This window comes from Sarcophilus harrisii, chromosome 2 (genome assembly GCF_902635505.1).
Source record: "Sarcophilus harrisii chromosome 2, mSarHar1.11, whole genome shotgun sequence".
Taxonomy (NCBI): Eukaryota; Metazoa; Chordata; class Mammalia; order Dasyuromorphia; family Dasyuridae; genus Sarcophilus; species Sarcophilus harrisii.
In genome coordinates, this window is record NC_045427.1 from 57,385,247 (window position 1) to 57,409,200 (window position 23,954).

The window sequence follows — 23,954 nt, forward strand, 5'->3', positions numbered from 1 at the left end:
CGGCTGGCCCCTTTGCTTCCTCTCCCCTCCCCTGCGCTGGCCCTGCCAACGTTGCACTCGCAGACTCCACTTCGGCGCTGGGGCTGCCCGGGCTCCGCACGCCCGTTCCCGGGGACCCAGATGCCGGAAGCGAGAGGGGCGGCCGAGCGTAGCCCCGTGGCCCGGGGCCCGGCCCCGGAGCCCGACCTGAGTGCGCCGGTGAGTACGCGGGACAGGGTCGGCGGGGCCCGGCCCGGCCCGGCCGTCTGAGTGTGCGGGGGTCCCGAGCCTCCGCAGCCGCGAAGCGGCAAGGGCAGCGGTTTGCCGAGTCGGGAAGGAAGGCAGCTCGACGCTGGGCGGCAGCGGGAACAGGAGAGTTGTGGTGGCCGTGGTTCAGCCTTTGCTTGTTATTAACCCGGGAAGGGTCAGCCCCCCGCCCCCAATCCCTCATCTTTCTCAGAAGCCAGGCTAGGCTAGGTGGGGTTCCGGGCCCAAAGCAGGGATCCCGAGAACGCGCCAGGAGGAACGGCCCGGATTCTGGGCGGGACTTTCTCCTCGGGAACTGGCAGAGCTCGGGGGAGGGCCCGAGAGAGCACTATTTTTATAGGGAGGGGATCGGGAAAGGGGATGAACCCTTCAAGAGTTGGCCAAGCCTGTGATTTCCTGGAGCTGGGATTGAGAGAGGGGGTGAGGAATATAGCCCCCTGGGACTTCAATAGGAGGGGTACGTGTGGAAGGGAGGGGGACGTGCTCCTCATTTTTCCTAAAAGGACCAGCCACCAACTCAGCCACAGTTCCACATCGCTTCTCCCCTTGTTTGTTGGGGGTTCCCCGACCCACACATTTAAAGATGAAGGCATCTCTGGGGCCTGAAACCGGGATTGGGTGGGGGCTCCTTCCAGCCAAAGGGACTCGCTGTAGCCGGCCTTCGCTAGGCGCCGGGTGCCTGTTAGCGTCCGGCTGAAAACACCTGGGTGGGTGTGGACCTGTGGCTCCGGGCCGGGGTAGTGGGGGCCAAGGGAGGCGCTTTAGGGGCTGTAGCTGAGGGCAGCCCGTTAGCCTGGGAGAGAGCGAACTGGGCGCCATCTCCTCCGCTTTCCCTGGGCCCCGCAGGTGGTCAGGGTGAGACGGGACTCCAAGCTGGAAGGAGGCACAACGTCAGGGAGGAGCTGGCAGGGGAGACCCTTCTTCCCGTGGTCCCGCCAGCTGTGCCCTCGTTCTCTCTCCCGCAGGCGGTCGCCAGAGGCACGGGGTCTTGACGAAGGCTCGGGGGGGCCAAGACCATGAGGCTGAGGAGGAAGGCGGACGCTGCACTCACCCTGCTCCTGGCCACCGCGCTCTGTCTGCTCCTCTACTCGCAGCGCGAGCAGGGGCCCCCCGCGGGCAGCCTGGCCGGCGGCCGGCCCCGGATGGCCGCCGGGCCGGCCCCTCCGCCCTTGCCCACGCGCCCTGGCTGGGGACCGCAGGTGGTGCGCGCCTTCCCGGCGGCCGGGGCCGAGCAGGCCGCCTACGAGGGGGACACGCCGCCGCCCCCGACGCCCTCGGGGCCCTTCGACTTCCGGCGTTACCTGCGGGACAAGGACAAGAGGCGCTTCCCGCTGCTCATCAATCAGCCGCAGAAGTGCAGGGGGCTTCCGGGCGGCCCGGGGCCGGACCTGCTCATCGCCGTGAAGTCCGTGGCCGCGGACTTCGAGCGGAGGGAGGTCGTGCGGAAGACCTGGGGGGCCGAGGGGGAGGTGCGCGGGGCGCGGGTGCGCCGGGTCTTCCTGCTGGGGATCCCCCGGGGCCGGGCCGGGGCGCAGGCCCAGGAGGGCCTGCTGCGGGCCGAGGGTCTGGCCTACGGGGACATCCTGCTCTGGGCCTTTGACGACACCTTCTTCAACCTGACCCTGAAGGAAATCCACTTCCTGGACTGGGCGTCCGCCTTTTGCCCCGACGCGCGCTTCGTGTTCAAGGGCGACGACGACGTGTTCGTGCACATGGAGAACCTGCTCGAGTTCGTAGCGACCCGGGACCCGTCCCAGGACCTTCTGGCCGGGGACGTGATCCTGCAGGCGCGGCCCATCCGCGCTCGGGAGAGCAAATACTACATCCCCGAGGGCGTGTACGGGCTGGGCGCCTACCCGGCCTACGCGGGAGGCGGGGGCTTCGTGCTGTCCGGGGCCACGCTCCGGAGGCTGGCGGCGGCCTGCGCTCAGGTGGAGCTCTTCCCCATCGACGACGTCTTCCTGGGCATGTGCTTGCAGCGCCTGCGCCTGGCGCCCGAGCCGCACCAGGCGTTCCGCACCTTCGGCATCGAGCGGCCCTCGGCCGCCCCGCACCTGCGCACCTTCGACCCCTGTTTCTACCGCGAGCTGGTGCTGGTGCACGGGCTGTCGGCAGCCGACATCTGGCTCATGTGGCAGATGCTGCACGCGGTGCCAGGGCCCGACTGCGCTCGAAGGCGCACGGCCCCGAAGCCCTTCCGCTGGGGCTCTTAGCGGCCGAGCCAGGGGTGGGAGCGGAGGAGGGGCACAGTGTTAAAGAGCTGGGGTCCTCCCAGCCCTGCCGCGCGCGAACATCTCCGAACCCTATTTCCTTGCCTGTAAAACGAAGGCCTTTGCTTGCTGGTAACAAGCTCACTTTTAATTATCTGGTCCTTGGATGTCAGCAGAGCCGAAGGAAAACTTGTTGACACCAATTCTCACCTTGTTAATCTTTTAAAGCTCTGTCCGAGGCACTTGAGATGGACAAAAGCCGGCTGGTCTCTTCCTTCAAGGATCTCACATGAATAATGAAATACAAAGGGGGAGCCTCCCCGTTAGGTGGAATACCATTCGGACCCACAAGAATCTCCAACATGGAGAGTTCGTGCTCGAATGGCTTGAGCTGAGCTTTCTGCCAAGGACCTCTGGGTAGGCCCATTAACGTTCCCACTGGTCCAACCTGGACTGCCCAGTAGCTTCACACAAGTCTGTTTCTCAAATGCTGGACTGCAAAGCTAGGTCTAGAGGAATTGGCCCAGCCAGGTCATCAGCCAGTCACAAAAGGGGAGGGCGCCCAGGGCAGCTTTTGGCATAGAGCCAGGAATCTCAACCGCATTTTCTGAGCTTTGAGGGAAGCCAGTCTGCCTTTCCATACCCCATCTCATCCCACACCTTAACTCTCTTCACCTTATTTGGAAGCTGCCCCCTGACAAATATCCAATTCTTGCTCTAGATTATTTTTGTGCGAGACAATTGGGGTTAAGTGACATGCCTAGGGTCATACTAGGGTTGTGTCCTTGGGTGGATTTGAACTCGGGTCTTCCTGACTCCAGGGGTGAGGGCAACAGCATTGGCAGGATCCAGCTTGGAGAAGGCAGCCTACTCCCTAGGCTTACTTCTGTATGGAGAAAGGTGCTTTTGCACATTTGGCTGTATGTATGTGAATGTAGAGCTCCTTAATGCTCTCCGCTTCTAAAGATCCTGGTTTTCTCCCTGAACATCTGCTGTCATCCTTTCTAACTTCATGTAAGCCTCAAATACATAGTGGCTTGGATAGAGAATTTGGTCAGAGGGGAGGGACTTACAGGTCAGTCTTTTCAGGGCTAGTGCTATTTCCTCTACAATTACTTTCTGAGTGACTGTGGATAGGTCTTTATTATGTGCATCTTCTCTATCTGGAACTCTTAAAGAGTGCAGGGCTTTTTTTTTTTTTTTGCTTTTTCTTTGTATCCAGGACACTTAACCCAGTGTTAAGTTTTTATAATATGACACATAATGCTTAATGAAAGTTTCTTGATCGACAATCCCCCCAAATCCTTGTATGGATTTTGAAATACTTTAACCTACCTGTCCCTCCCTCTCCCCCTTACTATATTGATCTAATTCAGGCTAACATAAGTAGACTTCCAAGTAGATTTCCTAGAGGAACATTTTGGACATCTGTCTTAAATTTCAACACCTTCTGCAAGAATCAGGACCAGGTAATGTGGAATATAAGAACATCAAAGATTTAGGGCACTACAAAGTTGAGGAAAGAGTGGTCCAGAGAGGTTAACTCCCCCAATTTGAGCAGCACAGCCATTAAAACCCAGGTCTTTGGACTTCAAGCATTCTTGCTACTGTATCACAGTTGGCTCTGGAAGTGAAGTCAGGAGTCATTTCCCTTATCTGAGAAATGGACCAGCAGAAGTTTTAGTTCCTACGGTCAGTAGCAAAATTTACTGATTTAAGGGGCTCCTTCCCTCCCACAACCTTTCATTTTGGGGGTAGGGTTTGCATTCCCTCTATCAGAGTCCCGTCTCCCCATCCCTGTCTACTTCTCCCAGGGCCTTGTACACAAAGTAGTTATTTAATTAATTTATTGAACTGAAAATTGTCCCAGAACCTTAGTAATCTATAGACTCCTGGAGAAATGGCCAGAACTCTCACTTATTGGCAGATCTAGTATTTTTCTTGGAGGAACTAGACTTAAGAGTGTGGATACTTGGAACAGGACAAAGAGGTGGGTACAGGGTCAACTTTGGGTGAGTTCTACTCACTATGAAAAGCCACTGGTGATCTGGGCTCCAGGACGAGAGCTTGGCAACAATAACTGTGACTGGGGTAAGGTCTAGTTTGGAAGGAAGAAGCTGGCCTAGTTCAGTCCTTTATAGGAGCCAAGAAGCTGGGAGGTGGGTGGGCTGATTTGAAGTCTGACATAATCTATGGTGTGAGAAGCTGAGAACAGACAAGTTCCCCCACAGCAAGCAGCTAGGCTTGCTGGAAGCTTGAGGAACATAACTATTTCCCACCTGGTGATAAAGTAATGACGGTGGAGCACAGGAACATTTCACAGCTAAGAGACAAGGAAAGACCCTTGAAAAAGCAGCATCACATTTCTGGGCCCTTCCACATTGACAGGAAGGGAATACCCATCTTGGGTATTCCCTGACCTTTATGCACCCGAAGACACTGGTTCAAATGCTATGGCCACAGGGAGAGGTAGCCAGACTCCCAACTGAGCTAAGTTTCTGGCAGGTACAAGAATCTGACCTCCCATGTCAAAGGCTCCCAGGGGACCTCTGTGGTTCCATTCCCAGAAAGCACCAAAAGGACATGACCAAGAAGCAATGATACCTAGTCACTGTGCTGTGCACCAGCCAGTGCCCAAGGGAGAGCCCCGCTTTATTAGCCTTTCAGGACACACATATCTCTGGGGAATGTACAAGGGCTACAGAACCAAGGCGATTAAAGGCGAGGAGGGATAGCAGGGAGAGCCAGCAGGCAGGGAATCAGGCAAGGGGTCACCTTCAAGAGAGGTAGCTCCTAATAGTCCTTTATTTCCTTGGCCCTTGGCAGGTAGATTCCCAATTGTGGTTTCAGTCAGACAGTCTAGAATGTCACAGCCCATAGGAAGATGACAAAGTAACAGGAATCCCATAAGCACACACTCACACACGCACACACACACGCACGCACATGCACACTTTTCCCCTGCTCCTGGATCCAAAAACATTAGGTTCCAGTCTACTATCTCATTCATCAGTAAACTATTTAGGATTATACTGTACATGAGTTAAAGTTACAAAAAATGTCTTATTTACAAAAATCTGTACACACATTTGAAAAACCTCACAAAATTGTTGTCTATGTATCACAAGTTGCTACATCAAAATATTAAAAATGGGATAAAATTATACATTTCTTGTCAATTTGTTTTTTTTTCCTCTCTCCTAAAAAGGGTTAATTATTTTTAGAGACTCTACTTTCCCCAAAGAGACCTGTATAGGGGGTTCCAACTCCCCGGGCCAGCTGGAAGAGTATGTCAGTGTCTTCGGGTTAGAGGCCTTTTCAGACGGGCTTAGGGGGAACAAACTGTACAGAATGCTGAAATGTAACAGAGGGAAAGGATGTCTTTGGCGAAAACTTTGGCGTGAAATAAAAAATGCAGAGGGAATGGAGGGATGAAAACATGCCAGGAGAGGGCAGCTCCTCATTCCTCTGCTTTCCCCTCCTTGACAGCAGGGGCTCAAGCTCTGGGGTCCTAAGTGGTCCTAGAACCATTGAGGAGACTCTGTCCTGGGCCAGGGTTGGCTTACACTGAAAGAGAAAAGGAAAACAACGGAAAAGATGGACCATTCTGGCAATGATAGTTTCATGGGAAGGGAGGAATGGAAACAGAATGGGATCACTTGCTCTTCAAGATGTGTTTCTATCTAAGTTTTAAAGCGCATCTAAGTGGAATCCTAACCTGGCCACCAGCCAGTTCAGGCCACAGAAGAACCTCTTCAAGGTTAATGCAGTTAGTTATCAAGTCATTAAAGTGGATGTAGTGCAAATGTCACAATCAAGTAATACGCACATGCGACTTGCTTGTAGTTTGAAAGTTACACAGAGATTCACACGGTGCCACAGGTCAGGACATATATGCACATTTGTCCCCTGGGGCCCCAGGATGACCGTGTATGTTCTCTCTATGTAGATATAGGATTTTATGTATAAGTAGATATAACTTTGCTTTCTTAAATGTGACTACTACATCAACACGGCAACACAAACGCACAGACTAATTGATACCTGTGTCCAGATGCTTCAGAGTTCAGAGTTTGTGCTTCTAAATCTTTGCAGTCACTTTGTGCCCTCAGCAGTTGTGCCCCCCTGCCCACCCCACCCTATCACCTTCCTGCCAGGGAAGAAGAAGAAATCAGCCCCTGGAGGCTGGGCTGATTGGGCCAAGTCCTCCTACCACTAGCTTCAGTTCCTTTACCACGGCTTCCACGTTGCAGGGAAGAGTTGGGGGCTACCCGCTCTGCGCTGCCACTAGGAGGGTCAAAAGAAAGAAAAACCCCCTCAGTGTTCCCTTCTCCACAAGGGGCAGCAAGTCAAGGCACGCTGTACGGTCAGGCCTGGGGAGAGCTGAGGAGGAGGTGTCCTTCATGGGAGCTCCGCTGTCCTCATGTGTGCGCTGGGCTTAGGCGGGCCATACAGGGTCACTGACGCTATGTGGTTGTTCTGCATGACCTGGGCAGGGAGAGGCAAGGGTCAGAGCCAACACCCCCACATCCCATCTGGGATGCTATTAGACGGCCTCCACAGGACACAGCCATCCAGGTTCAATTCCATTAAGCTCTAGAGTCTCCTCCAGCTGTGACTTTGTGTTCTAAGATCTATGGAACCCTTCAACTCTCAAATTCTATAGTCTAAAAAAAGCCCAAGAGTCACAACTCTGAGCCTACCTGCCCTTCCTTCCACTAAATCTCTTCAATCTAACCTGTTGCTCCTTTGTACAATGAGGAGGCTGGCCAGAATCAGGCATGCTTATGTGTCATGGATCCCTTTGGAAGGTGGGTGAAGGCTACGAACACCTCAGAAGGGTTTTTAAAACATAAAATACATAGATTTACAAAAGAAATCAGTTATGTTGGAATGCAGCTACCAAAATATTAACAATTCTAAATTCATAAGCTCCCTCCTCTCCCCAAAATCTATGCGTCTATGGACACCAGATTAAGAACCCCTAGTCTAGGCGGCCTTTAAAGCCCCTACACAGAAGGGCATCTGGCTTCAGGATCACAAATTCTTGGGCTTTGTATATAGTTGTCTACAAGGTCAATGTGCAGATTCTATCTTTCCCCATTGGACTTTAGACTTCTGAAAAAGGGAACTTGTCTTATTTAACAAAATTTATGTAACTTTTATTTTATGTTTCCCCCCCCTCCCAGTTAACATGCACTCTCCCCTTCCCACCTCCTCCATTTTTTTTTTTTTAAATTAAACTCACCTAACAGAGTAAGTGATAAGAGGTCTAACCATCTCTCTCATCTTTCAGTGTTTAGCACAAAGCCTTAAAAATATTATGAGGGCTTCAACATTTATTAAGTTACACTCTGTATACGAGGGGTTATGCCCTAAAAGTTACAAAAATGTAAAAGACAAGCCTTGCCTTCAAGGACCTTCTAGAACTTATTAACAGGAGCTGAGTAAGGATCAAATAAAATCACATGCTCAAATACTGTGAATCTTCCACCAACATAAAGTTTCCTTCAGCATCAACATTCAACCCAGTCTCTCAGCTCCATTTTTCAATCAGACTAAGAGAAGCCAGTTTGCTCACCTCAAAGATCATTCTTTGTAGTCCAAAACAAAACGTTGACCCAAATGGGTTTGTGTTATTTGGTGAAGATGACCTTCAGAGGGAAAAGACAAATGGGACAGTGCTAAGGCATCTGATATAGCCTTCAAATTAACAGATGTTGGGGCAGGGTGAAACATGTATGAGTCTTTTTGTTGATGATACTCCTGGGTAGATTTACAAGGTACATGGTATAGAACTTGCCCAAATGTGAAACGTGGGCTCAGCCTTGATTTGCCATCACCAGCAGTCATGAGACTGGTGAGGCAGCAGGGTGCGCTACAGCTGCCCTCCAAGACTCTGCTGGGTACTAATGCATGAATCTAGATTAGGTTGGCACTAGACAGGTCCAGCTTGAAGTCAAAAGAGGGGACTGGAGTAGATGATCCCTAAGGTCCCTTGCATCTCCAAATCCCAAGATGCTAGGATGGAGAAGCCACTTCAGGGTGTGGAGGATAACACTGTCCCCAGAATGGATCTACAAAAGAAAGGTTATGTACCTCTATGCCATTTGAAAATTTTAATGAGTTTTTAAAAATCAAACTGTCTGGCTGAAATAAGGGGCAAGGCATTAGCTTCAATGCACATTTTACATTTCTTCCAATAGGGCTGACTTAATTGCGTCAGGGCTGCCTGCTTGGGGCAGAGGAATAAGGGGAACCCACCTGTGAAGCACTACAGGCTTCTCCACAGGATGCCCAAGGAGGTCCTGGATATTATCCCACTGCAACACACAACACAAAAGGGCAAAGGTCAGGAAAATCCTTCCTAGGTTCTCCTCCTGGTCTTGCCCAGACAGGAGGCTGCTGCCTGGGGTTCAACACCCAGGAGAGCATGGTGGGAAGTGCCCTGGATTGGGAGTCAGGAGACCCCAGGCATAATCAGACCATCTGTTTGCAATCAGTTTCTTCTTTTGTAACCTGAAAGAGCTTGACCAAATGCATGCTAAAATCCCCCAAAACACTGACAGCCTGAGTCTGGAGATGGTTTGGTTCTTTCTGGTCCTTTGGTATGAACTTCCACAGGCTGACCATATCAAGGAAGCCTTGCTGGGAACTTGCCAATTCCCTGGGACTCCACCCAGTGGACCTCGGGACAGTAGCTAAGATTTGAGGTTAAATATCCTGGCTGTGCAAGTTTTTTTTAGCACAAACTGCTGATATCTGGATGGAGGGAAGGGTGTGTATATCCTGCTCCTCTTTGCCCAATGGGTTTCATCATCTGCCCATAGCTACAGCAGCACAAGGCCAAGTGCTTACCTTGCTATAGGTTGTGCAGGTCTCAGTCTGGCAATCAGCACTTTCTGAGGAAAGAACACAAAGAGGCCATTGGGAAGCTAGTTTTCTTCCAGCAGACTGGTGGCGAACACTTGGAGTCCACCTTGCCAGCTTTTAGCTGTGAGGCACTGGCCAAGTCATTTCTCATTATCTGGGCTTCCGTTTTCTCCTAGGCAATCTTTTAAGATTCATCCCAGCTCTAAAGTCTGTAACACTTGGGACTTTGGGACATTTTGCAAACAAAATTATTTAGAGAGCTATTAGCTGTTTAAGCTAATTTATAGCTTATAAAACAAAAAGAAAGCACCACTTTCCCTAGCAAACCTGGCTTAATCCTTCCCCAGTCATGACCAGTTGTGAAGATTCCTTTCAAGTGGCTGTCAGGACCTGACTCGGACTGGAGGCCCAGCTTCTCCTAGCCCATGTCTCACCTGCACTTTGGACTTAAAGCAAGGGGGGCAGGAGTGGAGATTGGGGAGAGGCAAGGATCCAGTCCCTATGTATACTTCTTTTCTTTTCCAAAGGCCAAGGGCCAGTTATCTACAGGGAAGGGAGGGTTTCCTCAGTGGAAACAAAATATAACTTATTTCCACATCACAGGGGGACCATATGGAAATGAAAGGACAACCTGCATTTTTGATTTCCTTCACAAGCTAATTGTACAATATTTCAGTCTGATTCTTTTTGTACAGCATAATTGTACAATAATTCAGAGTCTGATTCTTTTTGTACAGCAAAATAACGGTTTGGTCATGTATACTTATTGTGTATCTAATTTATATTTTAATGTATTTAACATCTACTGGTCATCCTGCTCTCTGGGGGAGGGGGTGAGGGGTAAGAGGTGAAAAATTGGAACAAGAGGTTTGGCAATTGTCAATGCTGTAAAGTTACCCATGCATATAACCTGTAAATAAAAGGCTAATAAAAAAGAAAATGAAAGGACAGAATCTATCTGGAATGGGTAGGGCTAAGTGGATATATAGAGGTAGTAAGGAATGAAGTTGGGAAGAGAAATTCAGAAGCTCAAGAGGAACGGTGACTATCACAGTATTGTGCCAAGGGTGCTAAGGTGCTAGCTCCAGTGATGGAATCATGGCAAAAAAGCCAACATTACTACCTCTGGCATCAATGACAGAATCCTTCCCTGAGCAGCAATCGTGGTAACTCTGGCTTCCAGGTAAGAGGAGGAATAACGGTACAGCCTTGAGCCTGCCAAACAGGCTTCCCTCGTGTCTCACAACAAAGACAACCTCATATGGCATCTTGGTCTAAGTCTTGGCTCTACTTAATAATCATGTTAACTCAGGGCAAGTTAGCCTCCCTCTCTCCCCCCAACCTCAGTTCTCTCATTTGATAAACTGGTATAAGTCTTGCACCCCTTTCCTTAATTCATTCTACAATATGTATCTCTGAGACCAAGGCAGTCTGAGGAAGGGCTCGGCAGTCACTTGGGCCTCCCCAAGGGAAGGAAGGTAGGAGGCGTCTGTCTGCTGCTGCTTACCTCTCTTGATGGTGAGAGGAATCTTGAACTCACAACGGTGATAGCTGCAGAAAGAAGGCACAGAGTAAAGAGCTAAGTACCCTTGGGTGGCAAAGCTAAGGAGAGAGCCTCAACCTTCTTACTACCAGCACATTGGATTTTACAATTAAATTTCACTTATTTTTCCAATTACCAAGCATTTATCATTTTCTTCCTCCCATTTCCCTGTAACCCTTAAACTGGGAAAAAAAGGAAAACTAAACTCTTGTTACAAATAAGCAAAGTCAAGTTAATATGTCCATAAGTATGTCTCATTCAGCAGATCAGTCAGGAGGTGGCAACATTCTTCTCCATTAGCCCTCCAGAACAAAGGCTGATTATGTCAATTGCAATTTTTAAATCTGTCAAAATTATTCCTTTTAAAAATGTTGATGCTTTTCTCCTGGTTCTACTCAGCAGCAGCACACTATAGTGAAGCTTCATTGGTGCTCAAACCAGAGCCTAACACAGCAAGCATCTATGTCAACCTTCCCATTAGCCATGGTTGCTTTTAAGGTCAAGTAGAAACCCTTAAAATAAACCAGGGTTATGCCTGCTCATGCCAGAATCCTAGTTGCTATGGCAATTGGTCCGAGATTTTCTTAGTTCAAGTAGAAGGGAAAGTAGGTAAGACCCAGGAAGTGGATACATCACCTATATTAGCACCCTCATGTAGAAAGCAAGCACTAGACTACAAATCTGGAGACCTGGACACTAGACCTGAGCAGCTCAGCATCTTACTGAGACTTCCTTAGATCTATCAATTATCAATTATCTATCACTATGTAAGAACATTGAAAACACTTAAGGTATCTTATTAAATGTCTAAAAATTCAGTTATTCAATCTGAGTCATGAAAAAGAAAATTTGGAGGGGGGAGGGAAGGAGTGAATTTAGCTTCCTAAACACAAGACAGCAGCTAGGGCACAGAAGCCTAAAGCATTAACACTGAAACATTATCTCAGAAGCCAGGAGGGGGCAGTGTTGAAGAAAAATTCATTTTCTCCACTCTATGATGCTAGTAGGTAGACTTTCGGGAAATGAAAAAGGGAATAAAAGACTGTAGCAGTCAAGTACTACATGTGGAGGTAGTGGTACATGTAAAGGGAAAAACATGTCTTGGCTTTAGGGTCAATCTAGAGCTAGCCAGAAATTCTTCCTCCAAAGTTAGGTAGCCCAAACCAGTAATATTGATGGTTTTTGGGGAAAAATGTCTGTCCCCTTCCCCCCAATCCTTTCCTCACCCTCAATTTGGTAACACAGGTGAGGCTAGAATGAATTGTAGCAAGTCCTGGAGAAAGAAAGCTCACACATCTAGTTTTCAATCGGCAACTGTCCTGTCTCTGGTTCCCTGGGGAATCCCAGCCTTGTCCGGGAATGAGAGTTTCTTTCACATAGATTTCTCAAAATCAAAAAGTAAAACCCAGTTGTCCTGCTTTCTGGTATAAACAAAGTGTGTCATTCTAAAAACAGTCTTAAGGGGGGTATACTCATACTCACATGTTGAAGTTATAATGCCCAGGGTAATTGGTATGAAGGACAAATTTCTTCACTTTGTGTGTATTTGCATCAAAGAGAATATCCTATAGAAAAAACAGAGGCTTGAAACAAGAAGGGAAGTTAGCTTGTGAATAAGAAACCTAGTTAAGTCATAAACACAGTTGGATTGGGTGAATTAATAGGCTGCAGTGAATAGAGTGCTGGATCTAGAGTTAGGAAGACCTGAGTTTATATAGCCCTATCCAAATCACAATGTTTCTGTCTCAGTTGCCTGCCCCATCTATAAAATGGGAACAATAATAGCAACTATTTCCCAGGGTTGTTGGTGAGGATCAAATGAGTTAATAATGTGCTTTCCAAACCTTAATGGCCCTATATAAATGTCAGCTACTATTCTTAACGCTACTGTGTGCAATTTATACTCTCACTTTTCTGTGGTGGAATAAGAGGAGTCCAAGTAGAGTTCTAGACTGAAAGCTTGCCATATGGTTTATCTCTTCAGTGCTGACAACAGGGTCCTGAACACAGCAGGCACTTAACTCTCACTCCAAGTCTGACCCTAGTGAAAAAGAACATAAACCCTCAAGTCACTGTTACTATGTAACTTCTCTCCTAGCCTCATGTCTGTTCTTCAATTACATCCACAGATAAGAGTGAGTAGAGGGACCTGAGGATTTTGTGGTCCACAGCACATGTGGAAGGAAAGGACCAATGCAGGCCACCTGACTACATACAACGTAAAACCCATAGTCCAGGTTGGAATCTGAGCTGTTTTGATAATTATGATGGTTTTAACGAGAAATTTAGAGCTGTTCCTCAAGTACACAGCAACAAGGTTATGTGCCAATCAACTCGGATGGATGTGGTTCTTTTCAACAATGAGTGATTCAGGCCAGTTCCAAAAGACTTGTGATGGAGAGAGCCATCTACACCCAAAGAAAAAACTGTGGGGACTGAATGTGGATCACAACATAGTGTTTTCACTGTTTCTGCTGTTGTTTACTTGCTTCCCCCGCTTATGATCTATACAACATGATAAACATGGAAATATGTTCACAAGAATTGTACATGTTTAACCTATATTGGATTACATGCTGTCTGGGGGGAAAGGAGAGAGATGGAAAGGAGGAAAATTTGGAACATAAGGTTTTGCAAAGGTAAATGTTGAAAACTATCTTTGCATGTATTTTGAAAATAAAAATATTATTAATTTTTAAAAAAAAAACATACTGGGGAAAAAAAAGTTGCTTCTCAAAGGTATCCTCCTCCTCTAAGGCCTCATTTCAGGGTGGAGCCTCAGGGCTCAAGCACAAACTTTGCAGGTCCCACAGATGTGGAAAGCCTTCCAGTGTAACCTGGTGACAAAATGCACATTCACAGATCAGGCCGAAGTTAAGTGCCACTAGCTAAGGTCTCCATAAGGTGATGATGTACCAAGAGGTGGAGGCACTTTGATGTGCACTTGTGGAAAATGTGCCCACACAAAAGCTTGGATTTTTTCAAGTTTTAAAGTCTGAGGAATCATAACTTACCACCCCAAGTGTGAAATAGTTGAAGAAGTAGTCATTACACTTTGATGGAACTTGTTTATGAGGAGAAGGAGAATGAATCTTCATCTGTTACCAAAAAAAATTATCAAATATTACTGAGGTTCATGGAATAAAGTAAAATCCTTGAAATGGCATTTATAAAAAAGCATCTAAAAACTTGTCCCACTTGGAATCTAATTTCTATCACTGCCATGCTAGGGGTGCAATCATATTTGGAATCCAAGTTACTAAGGGCCGCTTGACTTGGGGAGAAAAAACTAGTTTGCGGATATTGACAAAGTCCCTTGGAAGCAGGGAGGGTTGAAAAGAATTGTTCTCTATACTTGGTCAAGGGAAGGGCTCCTCAAATATTGGACGTAAAACAAAAGAAAAGAGGGCACCCACTGGAAAACTGCAAATATAAAAGACTTTTAATTTATGTCAATGACATGGAATTACACTGACGAATTAGTTACTAATGTAACCAAGCTTAATAAAGTTAAAGCCTCTCCCAAATGACTGGAACCTGCTTTATTTCACTATTTTTTCCTACCTTGTCCTCTGACTTATAAAAAACCTTGTGTGGAGAGCCCAATGTACTTAGAACATCTTGGCATGAATCTCCAAAGTACACTGAACGTTCAAACACTCGCATCTTGGCATCCGCTAATACTCCTGGGCCACAACCTATGGAAGACCAAGGAAAGCATTTAGACTTCTGACTGGTAGGCGATTATGGCCCGCTATTCCTGTAACTTAATGTTTTCAGGTAAAGAGGGAGAGAACAGGATTAATCCCAGGGCAGAGTTGGGGGCAGGGGACAGCACCTTTTAGGAATTTTGCTCCTCTAACAAATCACCTATGAGTAGTGAGGACTAGTAGTAGGTAGGTCAGAATAATAATGGATTTATAACCTCAGGAACATGACCACCCTCTCCAAGAGTGCAACTCACACTCCTTCCTTGTCTTCCTTTGTAACTCTTATTTTCCCTCCAATTCTCCACATCACTCCTTTAATGTACCAGTTATAATAAGTTGCTTAAGCTATGTGACCAGGTCACCTCTTCTGATCATATATCTGTAACATTGCTTTCCAGCATGAGAGTGTTAATATAACAAAGCCTCCTCTGCCCACCAGAAACCTCTCCAGTGTCCTATGAAGAACTTCAACTTTAATTCTATGATGCCTGAAATTCCATGATTTGCAGCTATGTAGTACCACTTGAATGCTACTGACATCTAAAAGACAAGTTTCTGAATACAGCAGCACTCTGTGGTAGCTAAAAACTGGAAAAGGGTTTACTTATTGAATGTAGAATGAAGAAATTATGGTGTATAAATGTAGTGAAGTATCGTGTATTAAGAAATAATGACTTTAGATAACTATAGGAAGATTTGAATAAACTGATATAGACTGAAAAAAGGAGAACCAAGAAACTGAAATACACAATGATATCAACAATGTAAATAAAATTTTGTTCACTAAGTGGAAGCTAAACTCAGTAATTTCTAGTGAACAGAGTGAAACAAATCTTGTCTCCTAGAAGAGAGGAAGACTAAGACAGAATGGGGTAAACACTTTTAGAATTGGCCAACAAATATTGTTTTGGTCACAAGGAAAAATTAAATCTGGAGTCAGGGGAAGTCCCCTTTTTATCTTACCAAAGCTTATGGGATAAAAAGGCACAAAAATAAAACATACTTTAAAAAGAAGTTAGGCCTTGGTTTTAGAGAAAGGCTTGGAGTGCACGATTTCTCCAATGTAATCTAGCTTGTTCTCTTTCTTCTATTCAAATTCTGGGTTCTGGTCTTTGCCCATGTGCCCATGATAAAAGTACTGATGAAGCACGAACAGTCCATTTAACTGCAGATCATAGTATGCATTTGTTATCATTATTATTACTATTATTTTTTTTTTTAAAACCAAGTAGGGTTTTTTCCTCTGTGGAAAATTAGGCCAAACTCTTTAAGAATATGAATCTCATTTAGGAGGTTCTGTAGTACCAGGGAGTTTTCTTATATAGTTAATATAATGCTCTTTACAACCAAGCACCACCATTTACTGGGAATCTCTCTCTGCAGGATAGCTTCCATTGACAATGACCCTGTTTTCTTGTTTTTATGCCTTGATGTATGATAGTCTGAGTCAAATTTCATGTTACCTCTTTCAAGGTATTTTCAACACATGCATGGAAAATACTTACTGGAGGATGGCCCTAAAAGAGGTATTTTGCTCTTGTGAGTAAAATGGTTCCTTATAATCAAATAAGAACAGTGGGATCTTATTTTCTTTGCACTTATTAATTAACTGTGCGATACAATCTGCTGTGGAATATCATTTGTTTAAGTCTGTTATTTCTATCTAGAACTTTCAACAGAGATGTCCTCGATTTACATGAAGATTATTCCCAGAAAAGTTTGTAGAGATGGAAAGGCAGACATATGGTTTGGCCATTAATGGTTTTTTATGTCATCTTTTATGGATAAATTTTACTCTAAGCATTTAGTACCTTCCTTTCTTTTAGGTCTTTGAGAGCTAATTCTTTAACACTGTCAGGCACCATTTCTAGCACAGACTTGTGCCCAGCTGCTTTGCTTTAATGCCATTTCTATTTCCCCACACAACATATTGTGAGGTCACATGTAAATACAGTGATTGTCAATAATAGTGATAAGTTTATCAGAGAAATCTTCATAGATCATTTCCGTTTTTGTTTGTTTTTCTTCCTAGTTTCAGCTTTCTGTGGATTAAGATACTCTAAGGATGACCTGGCTTTTTGTAATTTTCTTCTCTTCCATTGCTTTTTAATGTTTAATAACAGTTAATACTCTCCATTATCCTCTTCTGGAAGGTTTTACAAATGAGTTTACAAAACTAGGTTACTATGGGGTTCCTTGTATTTGAAGTAGTTTCTGGACTCGTTTCTTTTTGTTAATTAATTTATAATACTGTACTGATTTTAGTTCCCACTCTTCCATGTCAGCAGCTTGATTAAGGTCAGGTTGAAGCTGCCTCTATTAAATCTTATCCTTTTAATTTTTAAAAAATTCTACTTTTGGTATTGTTTCCGATATTTGCTCTAATAAATGACTTTATTAAGACTGATAATTTGAAAATGACTCCCACATTAGTACTAGCTATTTTCTAATAGAATTTTATATAGATAGGAGGCTTCAATATACTTTATAAGCCTTTAAGCAGGCCTTACTTCTTATACCTGAACCATGTTTTACAACTTTTTTTGGTTGCCATTCTCTTCCTCTCAAAGAACACCTCAAGTCACTGGATAGTTCATAGAGGGGGAGGGGAGGAAAAGAGTTGTTTTCATTTTATTCTGAATCTCAATTGTGCTTTAAATAAAAAAAACATACTTTAATTTTTTTTAGGTTTTCTCTCTCTTCTTCCCTCTCTTCCCCTATACATGAGTCATGCTGGGAGAGAAAAATCAAAACAAAAGGGAAAAATCTTAAGAAAAAAAAAAAAAACCAGAAGGAAAAAAAGTGAAAATAGTATGCTTTCTTTCTTAATTGAATCTTTTTAAGTTAGACTTTACCTGAGATCAATGATTACTACCCCTGTTTTCCCCCCAATAAATTCTATTCCTGATCTTTGTTGTGTTTGTATATAATTTTTATTTCCAATCTCTGCTAAGGCTTCTATTTTAGTTCTACTCCTTAACTTGTCTTGCTATTATTTAACCTACTTCTATCCATGGATCCCTCCCTTAGTAGACAGCAACTTTCATCCAAAATTGAAAATGCCTTGAAGAACCAAGTCTATCATAATTGACCATCATGCAATCTTGCTGTTACTGTGCAAAATGTTTTCCTGGTTTGGCTCACTTTACTCAGCACCCAGTTCATGTAAGTCTTTCCACGCTTCTCTGAAACCAACTTGTTCATTATTTCTTATAGAACAATAATAATCTATTATTTTCATATGCCACAACTTTTTCAGTCATTCCTCAACTTATGGTTATCTACTCAATTTCCAATTTCTTGCTATCACAAAAAAGGGCAAAGGTATGCACAATTTTATAGCCCTGTGGGCACAGTTCCAAGTTCTAGAATGGGTGGGTCATGAACTGTGCTTTTGTCAATTAAAAATAGGGTAATTATTGAATTCTCAGTGAGCAAGTTATCTCTATCAATGACGATCAACAAGTGAAGCAATGAAAAGTTGAATGAATTTCCCAGGTCTGTACACATAATGAGTCAGAAATAAGAACTATCTCTTTATATCCTATACCAAAATTCTTCTCATTAAAAACATACACCAGACTTCTGACCTTATGACAACCCCTTCTTTTCCTCTACCCCCCATCCCAAATATCTACTCAGCAAAAACATATTCTCCCATCCTGGAACTAAACACAAAGTCAGCCAGAAGCTCTCAGGAGACAAAAGATAACGACAGCACAGAAGAGACAAACAACCCAGCCATCTCCCAGTACGATGTCAAATAATTCTGAGACAAATACAGTATGCGGTCAGAGACATTAAGAGTAAAGAGTTTCCCTAGTGTGGGTGAAAAAAAAGGGAGAGGAAACCAGTGATAGTTTAAAAAAAAAAAGAAGAAGAAGAAATAACTGAAACATTAAAAAAAATACACAAAAGGGAATAAAAGGACATTCAGAAGGAGGCACAAGCAGTAGTAGTTTTGAAACATGAAGAATTAGAATATACCCCCCCCCTTTTTTTTTGAAGGATAAGTGATATGTATGAAATGGAGATTCACAGCTTAATAATTATCTTTTTTTGGGTATTTTGTTGTATATATGAAAATGGTCTTCTTTGGTGTTAAAGTTCAGAATAAAAATAAAAGAACATATGTTTACTTGTCTTATTGAGGTTCTCCCCCCTCTTTTACTTCTTTGTAAAATTCCATAAGCAGTAATTATCTTTGTAATGTTCTGCAAAAGATTATCATGTATACTCTGCAAGCAAATGACTTTTGAGATGATGTTTCTTGTCTTTAAATGTATGATAAAACTAGCTTTACTGAATATATATTCATTCAACTTTTCATTGCTTCACTTGTTGATCGTCATTGATAGATAATTTGCTCACTGAGAATTCAATAATGCTTCTCTAAGGATAATCAGATAGTCTTTCTTCCTTTATCTGCAATTTGTTTTTGTCTTCTAGTTTCATGCATTGTGAGAATACCAAAATTAACATAATTTTGCATTTCAATTAATATGTCATCTTGTTGGACAAGTCTTACATTTGGAAAACCAGAGTTATTTTGGGTTAATACTTGAAGAAAGTCTAAAAACTGATTTTTAGTCTCCTCTGCTCTCTTTTCTACCCTCTGCATATTAAGTGAGACCATTTTTATTTCTTTGTATTGTGGATTGACAAAGAAATCACCACAAAGTGGACAGACTACTAGTAAGGAATAGATGGTTTGTTTCAGGGACCACACTTGAAGTGTCTACAGCATGCTCAAACCTACTGTAGCTTATGTGTTCTACTAATACAGTCTTTGTAAATGCTGAGTTACTTCTATACATCATAAGGCATTGAAGAAGGGTTCTGTGAAAGAACCTGAGTATATATAGTAATGGGTAGAGACAAATACCATAACCTACTTTATGCAAGTAATTAGCTCAGCTCTTTAAAACTAAGAGATAATTAATAGATAATACAAGAGTTACACTGGCATCTATATATCTAACCCAGCCCAGAATAACCCCTTCTACAACATCTATAAGAAATGATGATCCAACCTTTGTTTGGATGCAGTGAGGGAAAACCCATTAATAATACACAGCTAACATTTATAGAGTGTTTTAAGATCTGTGTATCACATGCATTATATTATCTGTATATTTATGCATACATTTATCTCATCTGAGCCTCACATTTCTGAAAGGTAGATATTATTTCCATTTTATAGAGAGTCTGTGTGTCCTACTGAGGTTGAGCAATTGCTCAGTCACACAACTATTAAGAGTAAGAGGTAGAATTTAAATGAAGACTTTGTGACTTTACAGTGAGCACTCTAACCACCATGCCCTCAGTTCCCAAGGCAGCCCACACTACTTTTGGAATTCTCTAAATCGTGGAAGCATGTCATGTTAAGCTGAAACCTATCCCTCTGAAACTTCCATGACATGCTTATAGTTTGGCCTTTAGGTGCCAAGAAGAACAATTTAAATCTCTTCAAATTCTAAAAGAACACTCTCATGTCTTCCTACATCCAGGTCTTCTTTTCTCCAGGACGAGGCAGTAGCTAAGGTTGTGATTATGTATTGGTCATGGAATTCTTCTTCTTGATGATATCCTGGATCTGCTACAGTCTTAGGGAAGGCCAAATGATTAAAAATTGGGGAAACATCATATTTACATGTAAATTGGCCCAACTATTCTGGAAAACAGTTAGGAATTATATACCCCAAAAGTAATGACAACGTTCATCTACGAATTCCCCAAACCAAATAAAATGGTTTGGGGAATAATAAAATGGTTGGGGGAAAATAAAATGCACAAAATTTGTTATAGCAGCACTTTTTGTTGTAATAAAGTACTGGAAACAAATAAGGTACTTAGAACAATTGGGGAATGGCTGAGCAAATTACAATATATGAACATAATAATATATTATTGCATTGTAAGAAATGACCAAAAGGAATAGATTTAGAAAACCCTGAGAAAACTTATATAAACTGATACAGAATGAAATATGCTGAACCAGGAAAACAAGTCACACAATTCAACATATAAAGGAAAACGGCTATGAAAGACTTAAGGACTTCAAATCAAAGCAAAGAACAACCATAACTATACAAGTCATACTAATTACACAAGTTAACAAATCATACCTTTCATCTCTTGACAGAGAGATAAACAATGAAAAATGCATAATGAAACACATTTTTAAACAGCAAGGCCTATATGCAGATGTTCTGACTATGCTTATTTGTTATCAGAGAAGGTATTTGTGTGTGTGTATGTGTGTGTGAACAATATCTTATACCATATACCACCATAAGGTCAAAATGAGTGTATTTTGAATAAACATCAAGCGTTATATCATAATCATATTAGGGGATCATGGAACATTTTATTTATTGAATCTCTGAATAAGGAAAAAATTATGAACAGATAAGAGAGAGGATCATGAGAAGTAAAACAGATAATTTTGGTCACATTCAATTAAAAAGGCTTTACACAAGCAAAACTGGTGCAATTAAGACTAAAAGGAAAGAAGAAAGCTAGGGGAAAAAAAATTCATAGCAAGTTTCTCTGGTAAAGGCCTCATTTCTCAAATATATAGGGAGCCGAGTCAAATTTATAAAATTAAGAGCCACTTTCCAATAAAGAAATGGTCAAAGGATACAGACAGTTTTCAGAAGAAGAAATCAAAGCTATCTATAGTCATATGAAAAAATGCTTTAAGTCATTACTGACTAGAGTAATGCAAATTAAAACAATCTGAGGCACTATTTCATATCTATCAGAATGGCTAATATGACAGAAAATGAAAATGATAAATAAAATAGAGGAAATGTGGAAAAACTAGTACAGAGGATGTGGAAAAACTGGGACAGTAATGCACTACTGCTAGAGTTGTGAATTGGAACAACCTTTCTGGAGACTAATGTGGAACTATGTCCAAGGCTACAAAACTATGCATATCCTGTTTCACAGCTGATAACTAGGTATGCAATCCAAAGAGATCAAAGAAAACATAAAAGGAACAATTCATTTGTATAAAAATATTTATAGAAATTGTTTATGTGGTGGCAAAGAATTGGAAATTGAGGGAATGTCCATCAACTGGGCAGTATCTGAAGTTGGGGTGTATGATGGAATATTATTATAAGAAATGATAAGGTGTATAGTTTTAGAAAAACTGGGAAGACTTATATGAGTGGAAGGAAACTCATAAAGACATAGATAAGCGGGAGTATTAAAATTGTGTTAAACTGCACATTTAAAAAATATAAATTGTACATAATTGAGATTAGTAGTTTCATAGACAATTCTTTTGCTGTTTCTTGTATATGGAAATTATAATAAAATTACAAATATAAATGTAATTACAAATTGTATTTGATTTTTACTGTTTATTCTCATTGTCTTTATTGTCTTTTCTTTCCTTCCCTCTTTCCCTCCCTTCCTTTCTTCTTATATACTATAGGCCTCTTCTCTGTGTACAAATCTCTAGTCTCTGACAAACTAATAAGACCTTCAAAAGGAAAATTAAAAAAAAAAAAATCACAATTCACTTTATGGGTGAGAAAACAAAGACTTGAAATAACTTGCCTAAAATGAGAAGAAACAAAGTCAAAAGGAGAATTAGAATTTGAACTCCCAGTATTATTGTCACTGTGATACCATTATTAGCAATAGTAACAAATCCCTCATTAAAGTCTTACTCTGATGTCTCATTGTGGCATGAAGGTGAACTGGATTCCAAAAGGCTAGACCTGTAACAGAGCAAGCTATGGCAGGTTCTTCAAGACTAGGAAGGCTCTGACTACAGGAACAGACAAACTGGGTATCCAAGGACTAGCCTGCCTAAGTGTTGGAAGGGGATGAATTCTTCTGGCCACAGCAGTTTATAAAGGTACAAAGGACCTGCCAATTGCTTCAGATGGGGCAGCACCCTTGATGAATTGTGGGCCTGGAATCCAATCTAACCACACCTACTCTTTTCCCCAATAATCCCTTATACTGGCCCCACTCTCCATGCAAATTCTTATCCTCCACCCTTCTGAGCCAGGTATTGGCACCTCTAGACAATTATAGCCCAACTTTAGTGCTATCTACAGCAGCAGTCATTGGGAAAATGTTAACTCCTAATCCCCAGTTTATCCTAGGATACCCTTTCAAGCTCTGCAGTTGGATGAAGCCTAGCTTACCCCCCGTTTTGATTCTGGGTAAGAAAGTAATTCATATGGGACAAGAAGACATAGATAGGCTGTAGTCTGGCTCAGAGATATCTAACATGTAATTTTCTCCCCCTCAAATCTACCCATTTTCCATATTTTCCTATTAGTGTTAAAAGTATTAATACCCTTGATCACTCCAAGACTTCACAAATTCAGGACCAAATGAGGTAATATTTGTAAAAGTGTCTAGCATGCTGCCCGCTGCCCATTGCCCATTTATTCCCTTCCCCATCTTTGACTCCTCACATTTTCTCTTACTTAAATCTAAAGACTGAGAATTGCCAAATTTTTAGTTTTACCTCCTTACTTCTCAATCTGTTCCCTTCTTTCAAATAGCTACCACATCACTTCTATTTGGACTATTTTAATAGTCTCCTAATTCATGTTTGTTGTAGGAGAAGTAGCTACCAGAACTTCTTCATCCAAGGTGTGGGCTAGGCTAGTTTTTTCCTTAAAAAGTACTGAAATCATCCTCAAAACTTAGCTGGCAGAAACTCTGGGTATTGATCTGCAGCTAAGTCTCTTGCTTCCTGCCTGATGAATCACAATTGGCAATTTAAGAGACAGCTGTACTCAGGTGAATATGCTTCTTCTGCTATGACTAAATTAATCTCCTTTTGTTCATTGTTTAATGACCTGTGACTGTTTCATTTTGATTCAATATTGGAACCAAACACTAGTGAATCAAGTCAGGTTCAGCCCATAACAATATGACCAACCTCAAGTTTCTCCATACTATGTATCTTCCAAACAGCCACCAAAATAATTTTCTTAAAGTTCAGGTCTGATCATGCCATTTATTTTTTCATATTCTAGTGGCTCCCTATTGACTCTAGGATATAGGTTATTTTCTTTTTATCTCATCCTTTTAAAATTTCTATTTTGTGTAAATTTTATAATGTATACCATCACTATATAGTAATATCCAAATAATTTATAAATAGGAACACATTCCAATTTACTTATTGGGATACATGCTCAAAATACTGTGTTAGGTGTCAGATGGTTTAGGATTACATAACGAATACTAGAAACATCTAATTTTTAAAAATTCCTCATATTTCTATAATTCTTTACAATTTTCAAAAAGCATTCTCACATTCTTTATCCTATCAGTTTTTTTGAAATGCTCCAACTACCAAGTTTTCCAAAGGAATCTTCAGTTTTA

At 42.7% G+C, this 23,954-nt stretch overlaps 2 protein-coding genes across 4 annotated transcripts in view; one reads left to right on the plus strand and one right to left on the minus strand.

Moving 5' to 3' along the window:
- Window positions 1-14: 14 nt before the first annotated feature.
- B3GNT9 (UDP-GlcNAc:betaGal beta-1,3-N-acetylglucosaminyltransferase 9) lies at window positions 15-5,498 on the plus strand. Of its 3 annotated transcripts, none has more exons than XM_031950307.1 (2): window positions 15-198; window positions 1,212-5,498. In XM_031950307.1, exon 2 carries the CDS (start codon window positions 1,263-1,265, stop codon window positions 2,457-2,459), a length of 1,197 nt encoding a protein of 398 aa, XP_031806167.1. In that variant the 5' UTR covers window positions 15-198; window positions 1,212-1,262; the 3' UTR covers window positions 2,460-5,498. The 3 variants fall into 3 exon arrangements, with proteins under 3 accessions (XP_031806167.1, XP_031806169.1, XP_031806170.1); XM_031950309.1 differs by lacking the exon at window positions 15-198 and adding an exon at window positions 493-703; XM_031950310.1 differs by lacking the exon at window positions 15-198 and adding an exon at window positions 493-666.
- Window positions 4,408-23,954, minus strand: part of C2H16orf70 (chromosome 2 C16orf70 homolog) — a 47,112-nt gene continuing 27,565 nt past the window's right edge. The window contains exons 9-16 of the mRNA XM_031950306.1: window positions 14,437-14,570; window positions 13,887-13,970; window positions 12,355-12,437; window positions 10,837-10,880; window positions 9,315-9,358; window positions 8,721-8,779; window positions 8,038-8,110; window positions 4,408-6,944 (exon numbers count right to left, since the gene is read on the minus strand). Of these exons, the coding sequence (XP_031806166.1) occupies window positions 6,858-6,944; window positions 8,038-8,110; window positions 8,721-8,779; window positions 9,315-9,358; window positions 10,837-10,880; window positions 12,355-12,437; window positions 13,887-13,970; window positions 14,437-14,570 (608 nt within the window). The 3' untranslated portion in view covers window positions 4,408-6,857. The remainder of the gene's footprint in view (window positions 6,945-8,037; window positions 8,111-8,720; window positions 8,780-9,314; window positions 9,359-10,836; window positions 10,881-12,354; window positions 12,438-13,886; window positions 13,971-14,436; window positions 14,571-23,954) is intronic.